Source organism: Panthera onca, chromosome E2, assembly GCF_046562875.1.
Source record: "Panthera onca isolate mPanOnc1 chromosome E2, mPanOnc1 haplotype 2, whole genome shotgun sequence".
NCBI lineage: Eukaryota > Metazoa > Chordata > Mammalia > Carnivora > Felidae > Panthera > Panthera onca.
In genome coordinates, this window is record NC_138353.1 from 44,859,552 (window position 1) to 44,876,755 (window position 17,204).

The following is a 17,204-nucleotide window of genomic DNA, read 5'->3' on the forward strand; positions in this document are numbered from 1 at the left end:
TCAGTTGACTTAGTTTTAGTGCCATTTTATTATATTCTTAAATCTTTGAACATTGGCAGTCCATTTAGCACATTAGAGAACCCCTAAGTTCTAAGTGCTTAAGAAAGGAAATTAATATGACAGGACCTACTGTAGGTCTAATGATTAAGTACCTTATTTGTTCTGAGCCCTGAGCACTTGTTTTGGGGAAACTGTTCCATCCTCAGTAACCTCCCCCACTAATCTTGTGGTCTAATGTACCTGCACCTACCGCAGTAACCATGCCCCTTATGAAGAACTGCTCTAGGGACTTCACAGATGACAAACCTGAGGCACAAACTAGGACACAGGTCTTCTGGGCTGTTGAGAGCTCTTCACACCATCAGGATGTTTTTAAACAAATGAGACTCTCTTTCATGAAAGATTCCAAGTCTTAAATAACTTAATAAAAAATTTTTTTTGAGGTTTATTCATTTTTGAGACAGAAAACAAGCAGGGGAGGGGCAGAGAGAGAGGAAGACACAGAATTGAAGCAGGCTCCAGACTCGGAGCTGTCAGCACAGAGTCCAACACCAGGCTTGAACCCAGGAACCACGAGATCATGACCTAAGCTGAGGTCGGATGCTCAAATGTTTGAGCCACCCAGGAGCCCCTAAAATAACTCTTTAAGGCAACTTCAATGAAAAAGGAAGTCTTGGCTGCTTGTGAGAACAACTGCCACTCCCGGAATCAAAAACGACTAGAACACAGACTTAAAAACCAAGTCATTTAATTGTGTCTTCAAAGGTAAACAATATTCGGGGCTGGATCCCAAGCCCTGAGAATGCCAGAGCTGAGGGTACAGAGTTCAGAGGGTCAGGACTCAGGGTGTTCTAAGGCAGAGCACTTCTGGAATTCATGCATTCCGTTTTGCAATTTTGCAAACTGCCAGAAACAGACCCCGAGAGTCTTTTAAGATGGGGAAAATTCAACTTCCACTTTTATAGGTAAGAGTGAAGAGTACCAATAATGTTCCGTTTACCTCTCCTCACTTTTCTCACATGACCGGAAGCCTGAGCTAGCGTGTCCCACACACACGGCAGCCTAAGCTGTGGTTCAGGTGCGAGCTCAGTGCCTCTGTGCACTCCCTTCCACGCTGCAGCAAGAGTGACCCGGGGCAGAGAGCTCTCAGCAGTACAGCTTTTAACAAGCACGTAAAGTAAAAAGAACCCTCTAGTGGCACATTGAGTTAGTTTATAAGATTTTAATTTACAAATTAAAAAGCTACATGTTTTATTTTTTCTCCTTTTTCTCTTCTTTCTTTCCGTCACTCTTTTCCTTCTCTTTTTCTTTCTCTTTGTCATCTTTCCTATCCTTTTTGCTTTCTTCTTTTTCCTGCCCTTCTTTCTTCTCTGCATCCCGGTTGGCAATTTTGTTGTTGATGAGGTTGTGCAGGGCAACCACAGAACGGATCAACGAGGCCAAATACACCACCACCATCTGGTCGTTGGTCTTCAGGTAAAAGGCCTTGACAAACTCCTGGAGGCTGACATCCGGCAGCAGGTTGAAGACGTCCTGTAGCTGGTAGATGATCTGGTGGTTGATGGGCAGCTTGCCTGTGGCCACTTTCTCCAGGTAGCTCCTGATATCCAGAAGCTTGGAGTTCAGTCCCTTCAAACCATGGACCTGGTTTGTGATCCGCTGGGAAAGAGTGCCCACTGTAGTGTCTTTGATGTCTCTGTAACAAGAAGGCAGGCAAAAGCATCGGTGCATTGTATCATCACACAGGGTCTCAGAATCCAGGCAAACACCCAGCTTCGTGGGGAGGGGCAAGTTTTCAAAAGAAAAATGTTACTTCATCATTCTATCAAGATAAAGTGCCTTAATTTTGTTTTTATTTGGAGGCATACATTTTATCTTTCTCATCACAAGGCATTTCTCAAAAAACAGGAGAGAACTAAAAATGAAACCATTTCACTTAAAAAACAAAACAAAACTATTTCAACTTCCATGAAAAGGGTGCCATTTTCTCCATCCTCATCTGTATGATGTTGTGAGGAGCCTAAATCAGTCAGGACTAAATTTTGAACTGGAAGGAATCTTATTTGAGAAAAACTATGACCCTTTTGAATTGAGTGAGGGTTACAGTATCTTAAAATAAAAATCCATCCTCACACGTAGATTGTCAGCAGGCTACCTTCCCCGAAAACCACACGCACGGCAAGAGCACACATCTGCACATCTTCACACATCTGTTCCTGTCACGTCAATACTGCAGTTGCCCACCAAGATGTATTACCCACAATCATAAATCGTGACTCAAGACACCCTAGAAATGTTCCGGGCCTAGAGCCCAGATCTCTCTACTCCTGACAGAGCCTCTCGGGCCGCTTATGACTCTGACGCCATCCTGAGGCTCACCGTAACAAGTGCTCCACTCCGACTTCCTCAGCTTCCTCTGCTCCAATTTCACTGGTCACGTGCTCAAATGTTTTTGAGGTTGGAGTTCCATCCTAGGAGAGGAGGCTTAACCTTGGTTATTTGCTTAGAAGCACAATGACACCCATTCCTTCTCACACCTTGGTTCCTCTGCTTTCAGTCAAATCACCTCCCGGGTACAGTACTAACTAGGTTTCCATGTGCCGGCAGAAATGGGGGAGTTTGCTTTGAAAGCTTCATCTTCTAAGCTGACATTACAAATGGCCCTGCCCAGTGTTTCCGCAGAAAATCTTGACAATCCCTTAAGACCACCGTGGGGATGGACACTCGAGGAAGTCTTGATTAACTTGATTCTTAAAGCATATAATCCTTTCTAGAATAGGCAGTATACACAATACCTGTACTGGAAACAAGCTCATGTCAGATAATCTTTTAACGTTCTACTGTCCCTCAGATCCAGTGATGCCAGAGCACCAAAACAATGCAGTCAGAACCAGCTTTCCGGTGGCCTGAATTAATCAAAGGATCTGTCCAGGAATGTGGTTCACTGTATCACCTGGGGACCTCCTGATGGGGCTGCGGAGCAACTTTCCACAGACCCTGTGCCAGAGAAGAGGCTATACATCTTCTGTAAAGGCTACGAAGTGTCTGCCAAGGCAGGAGGGCATAGCAGTGAGGGCACATTCTGCAGCCAGACAGCCTGGGTTCTATGGGAGCTGTGGGACCTTGGGAAAGTCACTTAACTTATATTAAGTGGTGTAAATGTTAGCAGTAATTATTTTATCCAGGACAGTGTGAATCCTGCAAATGCCATTTATGTCTTTACTTTGGAAGCTAGAATGGCCAGGACTTCATGGCACGGCTTTCCAGGTGCTCATTTTCCCTTGGCTTCATCTTCTGTTATGGCCTTCATGTCCCTTCCATCCCTTATTGAAAAATCTTGCTTTTGTGTGTGTGTATGGGTGTAAGAACTTCTAACTCTTTTTGGAAAGGGCAGGGTAAAATTAACTTAAAAATTGTATCAGACCAAGGATGAAAGCCTTATTTCAACAGGGGAATAAATCTCCTAAGCTCCCTAGTGGCAAGGCAAAAAGAGAAGCAGGCGGATAGAGCTCCGTGCAAGGAACATTTGCAGGGAGTTAACCTAAAATCTTTTTCCTGATTTAATAGCTGGACATAAGGATAAAGAGTACCTATCTAAATCCAGACTTTATCCTTTAAATTTTTGACTTTGGAAATTCAAGATTGAGTTCAAGTGCAAAACTTTATGCTCACAACAAAACATATGTATTTTCACACCACGTGCTACCCTAGAATCAGAGTTTAGTTTTCTTGGAAATAGGGAAAAGCTATCTTCTGGTACCTCTTCGTGTCTACACCTGAAGCGCAAGCTAATGGACCATACAGCAGGTATTGGATGCTGTGGAGTGGAACATTCAGGCGTCAAATCACACAGATGGGTCCTGCCATCTAGCTCCAGGCAGCTCTGACTCACTCTATTAGAAAACCTCTATCTTATCCGCAGGGAAGGAAAATCCTCAAGGAGAAAGCAATGCTGGCCCAGGGGGAGCAGAACAGTGGAAACTACGTTAGATTAAGACGAAACTCACCAGGCTTTGCACTTAACCGTGCTGTCAACATCTCTGGACAAATATATGAGGAGGACTCTGGGCCTCAATTTCATTTGTAAAAGGGGATTTTAGATTTGTATGGTCCTGTCAATTTCTAAAATTTGCGGATTCAAAAAGTCAAGGGGGAAAGAAACATAGTATCAAACTGTTGACAGAAATCAACAAACTACTCCTTGTTAGAGAGAAAGGATTAAAACAACAAAAAATCTGAATAGTCCAATAAGCAAAAAATCTAATCTCCGAGGCTCATAGCCAGATGACTTACATCGTGAACTTCTTCCACCGAAATATATGCTTCTGTGGGCAGTCCCAGGTCCTTTGGCTTCACGTCAATAATGACCAGTACCTGGCAGAAAAACACACTTTAGCAAACCAGCTCACACCAAGCATAAGGAATAATCACAGCCATCCTTCTGATGAGGATTACTGAAGCTATTCATTCATTCAACCAGACATGAGCTGGAATTTTCAGCAGAAACGAGTCTACATTTCACATGATCCCACCATTTTCTCTGCTCTTCGCCCCCACCCATTAACAAGCTGAGAGGTAGTACAGTGCGGTTATCAAGTCTAAGAAAGTCCGAATCAAGACAGGCAACATTTTGGTCCCATCCCCAACATGTATGAGACCTTACTAACCACTCTGAACCTCACTTTTCTTGTTGTTAAGAGGGTAAAACCCCATATAGCTATTGGGAGGATTAAGCACTTAGCACACGTTTACTGTTACTTATAAGTATCTTGGGTTAGTGTAAACTGTAGAAAACAGTACCAATTCGGGATGCCTGGGTGGCTCAGTTCATTTAAGTGTCCAACTTTTGATTTTGGCTCAGGTCATGATCTCACCCTCCCACCCCATCCATCCCCAGCTAAGTCAGGCTCTGCACTGACAGTGTTTATCAAAATAAATTAATTAACAAACTAAAAAAAAAAAAAAGAAAGAAAAGAAAATGCTACCAACCAACACAAGCAGTTTATAGAGAAAAAGCAGTGAAATGATTTGCTATCCAAATCCAAATGCTTACATAAGTTAGCAGGCAAGGAATATCACTCAAGAGTTTTAAAGACAGAGTGAACTTACTGAGTTAGGGCAGTATCTCTTCATAAGTTCATTAATGGCGATGTCATTCTTGTGTAGTTTAGGGCCTGTGTGGTACCACCCAACGATTCTTTCTCTGGCTGGGAAGGAAAACATTAATGGTTTTGAACTGTTACATGAAGATCTATATAGAGTTCCCTCCAAAAGGGTGGTAAGATCTCTAGTCCTTATGTTCTCTATCTTTTTCAAAATTCCAGACACCTATTTTAAGCCTTGACATACTTGTGAAATCTATAACTCAGGAATAGAATTCTCAGAAAATAAGCAGTGAGGGAAATCCAGAGACACCCACATCTCAGACTAGTTGAGGCCAGTCCATGAAACCAGAAAACAATTCCAAGGCAATATGTAAACAAACGCAAGTCTCTGTCACACATATTAGAACCGTGAGCTGTGGGGGGAGCTCTAAGAGCTATGTGGTTGCTCTAAGGAAATAAAACAAAGATGACACGTGACAGAGAGACAGATTTACCGTGGTGGTACTTAAGCTCTAGGGGCAGGTGGATTTCATTTGATAGTGCTTCACTTTTCTGCTGCAGAGGGCTAGATCTCTTACCCAAAACCTAGGCCGGTCTAGCTGGTCTTAAATTGCTACTCTAGTTTCTCATTTATTCCACCTCATTCCTTTACTACCACTAGTCTTAAGACTAGCTAAGTGAAAGAGCCCTTGACATTAAACAAAGAGAAGGGAATACAGAGAAAAGGAAAAAAAACCCCACAGCACATCAGGGGCATGTAGCTGGGCATGCATACACAAATACACACAGATATAAATCAATACCTTCTTTAAAAAATCAATCAATCAAGACATACCATTGACCTTCTTAAACATTCCATACATGTTTTCCAAATAATCATGGTCTAAAAACCAGACAGAATCATCTTTGTCATCTTCATCAAAAGGTACTATGGAGAAAAAATAAGTAGGACGTAGTTTAGGGTGCTAGACAGAACTCTAGGTCATATGTTACAGCTGGAGACCCAAGGCCACATCTGATCGATATGTTTGGCTTGTTCAACACAGCATTAAAATTACTTTTTAAGTTGCTGTTATTAAAAACTGGGAGATTTCATATAAAAATCCAGACTTCCACTTCTCTTGAAACTGAAAGACCTGGCAATAACTGGCTAGAGCCAGATAGAGGACCCTCCTGTCCCCACCTTAACAGGGACACAAGCTCATCAGTCTGCTAAAAGCCCTATCACTTCCCAATATTTCCCTTTAACAAATAACATTACTGCTTGGTCCTTTCAGATACTGGAGATTGTGACCTCAGGTCTACAGTTTATTCCAGACCAATTATTTTGTTCTTTGTTGTTAATCATAAAATACATGGATACATTCTTTTTTTTAATTTTAGAGAGAGTGCACACATGGATGCCAGCAGGGGAGAGGGGCCCAGGGAGAGAGAGAGAGAATCTTCAGCAGGCTCCAGGCTCAGCCCAGAGCCAGATGTGGGGATAGATCCCATGACCTTGGGATTATGACCTGACTTGAAATCAGAGTCAGACGCTCAACTAACTGGGCCAGCCAGAAGCCCCTGGATACATTCTTGTAAAGATTCATGATGCTGAGTAAAAGGTAATATTCTCCATCTTCCCCTTGCCAACCCATGACCATGGTTAACAGTTTACAGGGATTGCAAGGTTACGACATCAGAGCTGCCTACTTTTATAAAGTTTTGCTAGAATATAGCTACCCCTTTGTCAACATACTGTCTACAGTTGCTTTTCTGCTACAGTAGCAGCACTGAGCAGTTGCAATGGAGACTCTCTGAGGGTCAGGAAACTTAAAATATTTACTATTCAGTTTAGTGAGTACTCTTTGGCCTCCCTTTTCTATACTTTAGCAATTCTGCCATTGAATTTCTGGGTTGTAGTAAAAATGGAAACCATGAGGGTTTCTTTTTTTATTTTAAAGCTGTTTGACATTTTAACCACGCTCAGAAAAATGTAAAAGTTGTCTTGTACCTGCAAAACTGTTGGATACATCGAGTACTTTCTTTTGCCATGACCCCAAAAGCACACCAACGACACGCTTCTGGTTTCCAACCTTGCCTATTCTGAGGGAGAAAGCAGAAGGTCAGTCTGACAGGCACACAGAGAGGTGAAGCCAACAATCAGATACTCAACAGGAAATATCAATGGTATAGATACAAGTTAGTTTACCTGCGATCTAATCCCAGTAAACAAATGTGTTAGGTCCCTAATATTAAAACTTAATAAATATAATAGGTAATTCACGAACTTTGTACACTGGCATTTTTTACCCACTTGTTATTTCTAAGAAATAACATGCTTGTTAACATTTCAAACTTTACAAAGTTTGCAGTTATTCATCTTAAATGGAGAAATGAAAATGGAGAAAATAAAAACTCCCCAGATCATTAAGAGTTTTAAAATGTTATTTGGTTGGTGTTTGAAAAATACATTTCAGTTATGCTACCACCTTTAACTTTTTCTTTTGCAGCTTTCTCCTTTAAACTTTTCCCATCTTCTCAATCCTCAAATATTTTCGGAGATAAAGATGCTAATGTAGAACCACTTTTATGGTCTGGTGTGCCAACTGTTCTCTGGATTATCTAGCCCACGAGGACAAGCCCCACTAGAAGTTACAATTCTTTGTACCATCTAGGGGCTCAGACACTGGGTTCTGACCCTGAGTTAATGCGTGTGCCATCTGGTCTCTGTGAATGGCTTAATCAGGCAGAGGTCAGATGTGAGCTGGTGACGTACTTACACTGAGAGGAGGGCTGAACAAGTGAGAAAGATTTTACTTCAGCATTTCTATCTACCTGTCAAACCTCCTCAGTGATTTTTGTCTTCAGGAGCTACAAGTGTTTCACTTATGCAATCTCATTTCAATGAGATCTTCACATAGGATTCTCCTTTAACCGCTAGCAAATGTGAGGCACAGACACAAAACAACTTCATGTTCAAAGGAAAGACAAAGGTCACTCCAATGTGAAACGAACCACAATTCCTTAACAGTCACTGCATTTAATGTATTAATTTTTCTAAACATACAACTCGGAAAAAAAATCTTTTATTTTTTATTATTTTTGAGAGAGACAGAGTATGAGCGGAGGAGGGGTAGAGAGGGAGACACAGAATCCGAAGCAGGCTCCAGGCTCTGAGCTCTCAGGACAGAGCCCGACAAGGGGTTCAAACTCACAGACTGTGAGATCATGACCTGAGGTGTAGTCGGTGCCGCCCAACTGACTGGGCCACCCAGGTGCCCCACGGCTCCGCAACTTTATAAATGCTTACTAAATTTGGGATTCGGGTCAAACCAAGTTAAGGATTCTATATCCCTGGTGATTCTGAATTTTTGGGAAATCTCAGGCACTGAATTTCCACATTTGCAAGGAAACTTCCACACCATGTGCTTTTCTTTTGGTCTACAAAAACCCATGGTTTTTAAAACCCTACATCTGTTATGACAGTAGCCAGTAGTGTCTGCACCATGTCATCTGAACAGAACTGAAATTAGCAGCCCCTTAGCACCTCTAGTTCCTATGGGAGAAAAATAGTAACTACTGTACAGTGGGAATGCCCTCATATCCTGTTAGACTGAGGGCTCTACAAAGCAGTGGAAATGGGGACCCCAAGCCTTAAGGAGTCTTGAGGGTTTTGTTTGTTTTGTTTTAGCTCTGGCTGAATGAGGAGTTGTACAAGGCAAGTTGCAGGAGAATAGGTGCTTCAACAACTGACTTTGTCTTTACACTTGCCAATTCAAGTAATTATCTTGTAAAAGTTATGAACACGTGTAACAGGTCCAGCGGGAAGAACAGCTCCAAAACAAGCAAAGCGAAGGCGGAAGAAACATTTGTGGAATGTTTTATCTTTATTCATTAATGCCCAAATCTCCTAATGCTCTTATTTTTAAAAGAAACACTTGACAACTAATCTACACTTTTAAGTTCCCATCAAAACAGATTCCTGCTTAGAAACCACAGCTCTCCCCGGGAGCCCTTCAGGGTACTGAGACCAGAATTTTGGTGACAGCCTTCAGAGGCACAGAAGCACAAATCTGCAGCGTTTTCCTACGAGGCACCGAGTCTTTCTGGTGAAAAGGGGCGGACGAAGTGACAGATGGGCACGAGGCCTGGGGGATCAGGGCCAACTGAAGCTTGCCCCCATATTCTGGCAGCATACGGAGTTGGGTAAAAGGGGCAGTAGGGACCGCGGGGTGCCGGTTGGGGACGGGGGGACGATGCTGGGTGATTCAGGCTTCGTGATCCGAGGGTGGTCCGGGCCCCTGGGCGAGTCAATGCCACCCCCGGCCCATCAGCACCCCCGCCGCCGCCGCGCTGTCCCAGCGTGCCAGTGACTCAGCAGCGGCGATCCCGATAGGCCGCCCCGCGCACCCGCTCACCGGTTGAAATGATCCACCACACTGAGCAGCACCAAGGGGTGAACTACCACCTTCTGCACAGCCAGCTCCGGCATCGCGACACACGCCGCCCGCCAGGCCCCGCTCCTTGCGACCCGCAAACACCGGCAGCCTCAGGGACTCTCGCGGATCCTCCAGGCCCGGCTCCTCCTCTTCCGGCTCGGCCGCCGCCACGGTTCCCTTTTTCCGCTCCCAGAGCGCCCCGCGCGCTGCCCCGGGTTTTCGCGCCAGCTGCCATCTTGAGGACGGGAAAGGCCGGGGGCAGGTGGGGCCCGCCTTGGGTGACTCGCTGGGAGATTTCCTGGTCTTCGAAGCTAAAGGCACACTGGAGACTGAGAAAAAGGTTGACCTCCTGGTATTGGGCCTGCGCTGTCACTTGCAGCGGCCTTTCGCTTTAGTTCCTTCGCAGTTCACTCCCTCCCCCAACCCTTACGCTGTGTGAAGACTGCAGAAAAAAATACTAGAAATAAATAGTAATTCATATCCACCACCCAGAAAATGTTCACCTTTATTTCATGTCGGAATTCTCCAGAATTTAACTCTAAATCTCTAGGGATGCCTGGCAGGCTCAGTTGGTAGAGCCTGCAACTCTTGATCTAAGGGTGGGAATTCAAGTCCTACATTGGGTGTAGAGCTTACTTCAAAACAAAACCTCAGAAGGGATGAATCTCTAACATGAGGGCACATTCTTAAAGTGGGGTTGGTAAATTTATCTCATTTTTATTGTTGGGGAATTTCCCCTTAATATTTACTGTGGACACTTTGCCGATGATCAACCTGTTTTTATTTTTCCACTTGTTTATATTACCATTTAACTGGGGCTAGAAAAGTTCAATTTGTGCCTTGAGTCAGACCATTCGGGTTGTTTTTCACATAAAAGCTTAGGTAAGGGTTGAAGTAACTGAAAAGTAATACGAAATATGTTTTGATATTTAGCTAGGAAAGAAAAAGACTAAGGATAATGTAGCAGGTGAAGACAAGCATATTTGCAGAAAGGCAAATTATTTAAATTTCGTGCAAGTTTACATTTCTAATTCTGAGTTGTATGTGTAAACAAAAACAATACCTAAGCGTCTTGAATGCTTTGCTTATTGTTTGCCCTGTCTTTAAACAACTTTTACCTTCCCCGTGGCTCCAGAGGATCTGACCTCTCTGAAGGATAACCCGGAGCCTTTTGCTCTGAATCTTGGCCTCCTTCCAGTATAATCAGGGAGCTTTGAGTATTCATTTCTGGGTCCTACCCATTAAATTCATTAAATGTACTCTTCCTCCTTTTGGGAACATTGCTTTGCATTTTCATTTGTTTTAATATTTGTGATTTGGTTAATAGTAATTGCTACTACTTGAGAAAACAACTTTAAGATTAAGAAAATGTAAGTCAGTCCCCATTGTGTGATGTGGTAAAGCATGCTTGAGGGGTTTTAGTGCCTGTTTTAAAGTAGATATTCTTGGGGTTCCTGAGTGGCTTAGTGGATTAAGCAGCCAACTCTTTGGCATCTGCCGAAGTCATGATCTGGAGCCCCATGTCGTGCTCTGTGCTCACCGCACGGAGACTGCTTCGGATCCTATGTCTCTCTTTCTGGCCCTTTCCCACTTGCTCTCTCTCTCTCTCAAAAATAAATAAACATTAAAAAAAATTACAAAGTAGATATTCTTGTTTCATCTCTTCTATGGTGTTCAACACAGGATAGACATGTATCTGTTATGGAAAGAACTTGGAAAGATTCCTTCCCCCCAATTTTGTAATTAAAAATATAATAGTGGGGCGTATGGGTGACTCAGTCAGTTGAGCGTCTGACTCTTGGTTGGGCTCAGGGCGTGAGCTCGTGGTTCATGAGTTCGAGCCCCGTGTGGGGCTCTGTGCTGGCAGTTCAGAGTCTGCTTGGGGTTCTGTCTTTCTCTCTCTCTCTCTCAAAAACAAATAAGTAAACTTTAAAAAATCAAAAAAATTAATAGATATCAGAAGATCAAAGATTGATTTTGATTTTTCTCGTGTCAAGTAAGGCTTAAGAGTTGGAGCCTCAAAGTGTGCCTGGGTGACTCAATTGTTTAAGTGTCTGACTTTGGCTCAGGTCATGGTCTCACGTGCATTCAAGTCAGGGCTCTGTGCTGACAGCTTGGAGCCTGGAGCCTGCTTTGAATTCTGTCTCTGCCTCTCTGCCCCTCCCCTACTCACACTCTGTCTCTCTCTAAGATAAACATTAAAAAAAATAATAAATAAAAGTCCTTAAAAAAAAAAGAATTGGAGACTTAAGAAAGCTTTTTTTTATATATAAAAAAGCTAAAATATGTAGAATTTAAAGAAGATGCCTTGAAATCATAAGGAAGGTATTTTCTGTGTTGCTCTCTCCCCTCCTTTTTTTTTTTAAATGGAACTGACTTGAAATAATATTTGATACTGTAGCCACTACTGGATGCTGAATTCATTCAGAGGTATGCAGAATGTTCACCAAATTCTAGACTTAACCTGATGAGAGCTTAAGGATAATACATTTTCCTCTCCTTTGATCCTCTTTGTTTTTCTTTTTTAAAAAAATGTTAAATTCTTCTTTTTCCAGATTGAGACATAATTAACATATAACATTGTGTAATTGTAAGGTGTACAACATGATTTGATACACATATATATTGCAAAATGATTACCACAATAAAGTTAGTTAAGACCTGCATCACCTCACATAATTCTCTTTTGTGTGTGGGGGGCAGTGGAGAGAACATTTCTGATTTACTCTCTTAGCAACTTTCAAATACATAAGCCATTACTGTTAACTATAGTCACCATAGTGTACATTAGATCCCTATCTTACAGTTGGAAGTTTTCCCTTTTTTCACCAACATCTTGTTTCTCCAGCCCTTTCTATCTCTGGCAACCACTATTCTACTCACTCTTCCTGTAAGTTCAACCTTTGAAGATTCCACATATAAGCGAGATCATATAGTATTTGTCTTCTTGATATATTTCACTTAGCATAATGCCCTCATGGTCCGTACATGTTGCAAATGGCAGAATTTCCTTCTTATGACTGAAATATATATATATGTGTATATGTATACATGTATATATAAACACATGTATACATATACACATACATATATATGTGTATATATATGTAAATCTATATACATAGACACACATATATATGGCATTTTCTTTATCCATTCATCCATTAATGAACACTTCTTCTATATCTTGCTGTTGTGAATAATGCTACAGTGAACATAGGGGTACAGGCATCTCTTTGAAATAGTGATTTCATTTCTTCTGTATCCATACCAGAAGTGGGTTGCTGAATCATATCGTAGTTATATTAGTTATTTGAGGTATCTTCATACTTTTTTCCATAGTGGTTTTACCTATTTACATTCCCATCAACAGTGCACAAATGTTCCCTTTTCTCCTCATCCTTGCCAACACTTGTTATCTCATGTCTTTTTAATAATAGCCATTTTATTATGGTGTGAGGTGATACCTCATTGTGGTTTTGATTTGCATTTCCCTGATGACTAATGATGTTGAGCTGATCATCTTATGTATCTGTTGGCCATTTGTATCTCTGGAAAAATGTGTATCCTGATCTGCCCATTAAAAAAATACTTATTATTATTTGTTATTGAATTGTATGAGTTCTTCATATATTTTGGATATTAACCCGTTATTAGATATAGGGTGTGAGAATATTTTTTTCCCATTCCCTAGGTTGCTTATTTTGCTGTACAGATGGTTTTCAGTTTCATATAGTCACACATTTATTTTTGCTTTTGTTGCTTATGCTTTTGGTGTCATGTACAAAATAGTGTTAAGATCAATGTCAAGGATCTATTTCTCCTATGTTTTCTTCTAGGAATTTTACATCTTAAGGTCTTACATGAAAATCTTTAACCCATTTCTTTTTTTTTTTTTTTTTTTAATTTTTTTTTAATGTTTATTTATTTTTGAGACAGAGAGAGGCAGAGCATGAGCAGAGGAGGGGAGAGAGAGAGACGGAGACACAGAATCCGAAGCAGGCTCCGGGCTCCGAGCTGTCAGCGCAGAGCCTGACGCGGGGCTCGAACTCACGAGCCGTGAGATTGCGACCTGAGCTGAAGTCGGACGCCCAACCGACCGAGCCACCCAGGCGCCCCTCTTTAACCCATTTCAAGTTAATTTTTGTTAGTGGTGTAAGATAGGGGTCCAGTTTCATTCTTCTGCATGTGAATATCTGGTTTTCTCGGCACCATTTAATAAAGAGACTATCTTTTCCCTATTGAGTATTCTTACTCCTACTCAGACTATTCTGGCTCTCATTCTGTTCTCTTGGTGTGTGCGTCTGTGTTTATTCCAGTACCATACTGGCATATGGTAGCTTTATAATAAATTGTGATAGCTTTATAATAAAGTTTGAAATCAGGAGATAGGGTGGCTCCAGCTCCCCCCACCCCCAAGATTGCTTTGGGTATTTGGGGTCTTTTGTGGTTCCATACAAATTCTAGGATTGTCTTTCCTATTTCTGTGAGAAATGTCATTGGAATTTTGGTAGGGATTGCAAAGAATCTATAGATGGCTTGGGTAGTATGGACATTTTAACAGTATTGATTCTTCTGATCCATGAGCATAGGATAACTTTCCATTTATTTGTTTCATCTTTAATCTTTCATCAGGGTCATAATTTTCAGTGTATAGATCTTTTGCCTTTGGTTAAATTTATTCCTAAGTATATTATAGTTTTTGATGCTATTGTAAATGGGATTTTTTTAAACATTTATTTTCCAGATATTTTGTGGTTAGTGTATAGAATCCCAGCTGATTTTTTTTAAATAAGCGTGTTTTTATTTATTTATTTTTTGAAATAGGCTCCACCCAACATGGGGCTTGAATCCACAACCCTGAGGTCAAGAGTCACATGCTCTACCAGCTAAGCCAGCCAGGAGCCCCAGAATCCCAACTGATTTTGTATCTTGCAACTTTACTGAATTTTTTATTGGTTCTAACAATATTTTGGTGGTCTTTAGGATTTTCTATATATAAGATCGTCTGCAAACAGAGACAGTTTTATTTCTTTCTTTCTGATTTGGATGCAATTTCTTTCTTTTTCTTGCCTAATTATTCTGGCCAGGACTTCCAGTATTGTGTGACTAGGATGCTGAGAGTGGCCACCTTTGTCTTGTTCCTGATCTTAGAAGGAAAGCTTTTAACTTTTCACCATTGAGTATGATGTTTGCTGTGGGCATGTCATGTACGGCAGTTATTATGTTGATGTATGTTCCTTCTATACTGAATTTGTTGAGAGTTTCAGTCATGAAATGGTGTTGAATCTTGTCAAATACTTTTTCTGATTTATTGAGATGATCATATATATATATTTTAAAGTTATTTGTCTATTTTGGGGGGAGGAGGGGCAGAGAGAGACAGAGACAGAGGATCCCAAGCAGGCTCTGCACCGTCAGTGCAGAGCCTGATGCAGGGTTCAGACCCACAAACTGTGAGATCATAACCTGAGCCAAAACCGAGAGTCAGATGCTTAACTGACTGAGTCACCCAGGCGTCCCTGGAATGATCATGTGGTTTTAATTTATTAATGTGGTGTATCACATTTATTCTTTTGTGTGTGTTGAAACATCTTTGCATCTCATGTATAAATCTCACTTGATTGTGGTGTCTGATACTTTTAATGTGCCATTGAATTCAGTTTGTTATATTTTTGCTGAGAATTTTTGCATCTATATCTATCAGAGATATTGGCCTATAGTTTTCTTTTCTTGTATTATTCTTGTCTGGGTTTGATATCAGGGTAATGCTGGCCTAATAAAATTAAAAGTGTTCCCTCTTCAATTTTTGGATGAGGGTGAGAAAGATTGGCATTAATATTTCTTTAAATTCTTGGTAGAATTCAGTGATGGTATCAGTGAAACCATCTGGTCTTGAACTTTTATTTGTTGGGAGGTTTTTGATTACTGCATCAATCTTCTTATTTGTTATTACTCTGTTCAGATTTTCTCTTTCTTCATGATGCAGTCTTTTTTTTTCTTTATATATATAATAAGACCTTAGATTGCACATAACTTGTTCTGAGAGTGTTCTGCAAGATGAGCAAGCATTTCTAATAAATTTTAAGTTGATAAATGAACAGTGTCTTGCAATATGAGTAGTGACACTGAATGCCACGTGATCACAACTGAGCCAATGGTTCTTCTCTCTTTCTTGCTCGCTGGCTGTGGGATTGTGGGTGATTGTTTCTCATGCTTGGATGCTCGGTCTCAGGCCATGGTATTTGGCAGAAATCAGTGATTTTTCAGAATGTTGGAAGGTGTCCACAACTGGCACTAGTATATTTTTTGTTACTTGTAAGCACCTAAGAATAGTCCTTTGCTTTTCCAAACAAGAGTAAGCTTAGAAATGTTTTGCTGCATTCTAGGTCAGGCTGCCTGCAGATATAGACCATTTTCTCTGCTGCCTTATTGCCAGTTACATTAAATACAGTATATGACAGGAGTTTATTAATACTGTACTGTTGTCAACATCTGTTAGTGATAGTGAAAGTTGTCCTGCACAATAACCCTTCTCTCGTCTCCCTCATACCAGCCATGAAGGTTTTCAAAGGTAAGTGCAGTGGCACCTCGGTGGTTCAGTGGGTTAAGCATCCAACTTCACCTTAGGTCATGATCTTGTTCGAGTCCTGCATTGGGCCCTGTGCTGACTGCTCAGAGCCTGGAGCCTGCTTTGGATTCTGTATCTCCCTACCTCTCTGTCCCTGCCTCACTTATGCTCTGTCCCTCTCTCAAAAATAAATAAACATTTAAAAAATTTAAAATTAAAAGTAAGTGCAGGTTAATTTCTTTATTTTCCCTTATATTTTGTATTTTCTTTTTTATTTTTATAATATTACAGTATTGTAATCATTTTTATATGAATATACTTGGGTTGTGAAATGATTCATCTGAGCTTCCATTCTTTCTTTCTTTTTTTTTTTTAATGTTTATTCATGTTTGAAAGACAGAGAGAGACAGAGCACAAGCAGGGGTAGGGCAGAGAGAGAGGGGGACCCAGAATCCGAAGCAGACTCCAGGCTCTGAGTTGTCAGCATAGAGCCCGATGCGGGGCCTGAACTCACGAACCAGGAGATCATGACCTGAGCCGAAGTCGGACGCTCAACTGACTGAGCCACCCAGGTGCCCCTCGATTATTTCTTATGGGGAGATTCGCTTTGATATATGAATGCTTTGGATTACAAGCATGTTCCCGGAATGAATTATACACATAAACCAAAGTTTTACTCTATATTTTAAAGTTCATTTATTTATTTTGAGAGAGAGAGAGAGAGAGGGCACAAATGAAGGAGGGGCAGAGAGAGAGTGAGAGGGGTGGAGAGAGAGAATCCCAAACAGGCTCCACACACTGTCAGCATGGAACCTGACACAGGGCTTGAACTCAAGAACTGTGAGATCATGACCTGAGCTGAAATCAAGAGTCAGACACTTAACCAACTGAGCCACCCAGGTGCGTGTACGTGTGTATATTAGATATAGAATATACACGCACATATACATACATATGTGCATACATGTACGTATGTGTGTATGTACATATATATATTTAAGTAAGCTCTATACCCAACTTGGGGCTTGAACTCACAACTCTGAGATCAAGAGTCACATGCTGTACTGACTGAGCCAACCAGGTGCCCCCATGATTCAGTGTTGGTAT

At 41.3% G+C, this 17,204-nt stretch overlaps 1 protein-coding gene across 1 annotated transcript; it reads right to left on the reverse strand.

The window, feature by feature from the left end:
• Positions 1-731: 731 nt before the first annotated feature.
• On the reverse strand, positions 732-9,690 carry PSMD7 (proteasome 26S subunit, non-ATPase 7). The gene is made up of 7 exons (XM_060650285.2): positions 9,506-9,690; positions 7,099-7,190; positions 5,941-6,033; positions 5,110-5,207; positions 4,294-4,374; positions 2,380-2,471; positions 732-1,696 (listed from the first exon to the last, which is right to left on the reverse strand). The coding sequence occupies exons 1-7, from the start codon at positions 9,577-9,579 to the stop codon at positions 1,252-1,254; spliced, it is 975 nt and encodes a 324-aa protein (XP_060506268.1). The 5' UTR covers positions 9,580-9,690; the 3' UTR covers positions 732-1,251.
• Between the last annotated feature and the right edge of the window lie 7,514 nt (positions 9,691-17,204).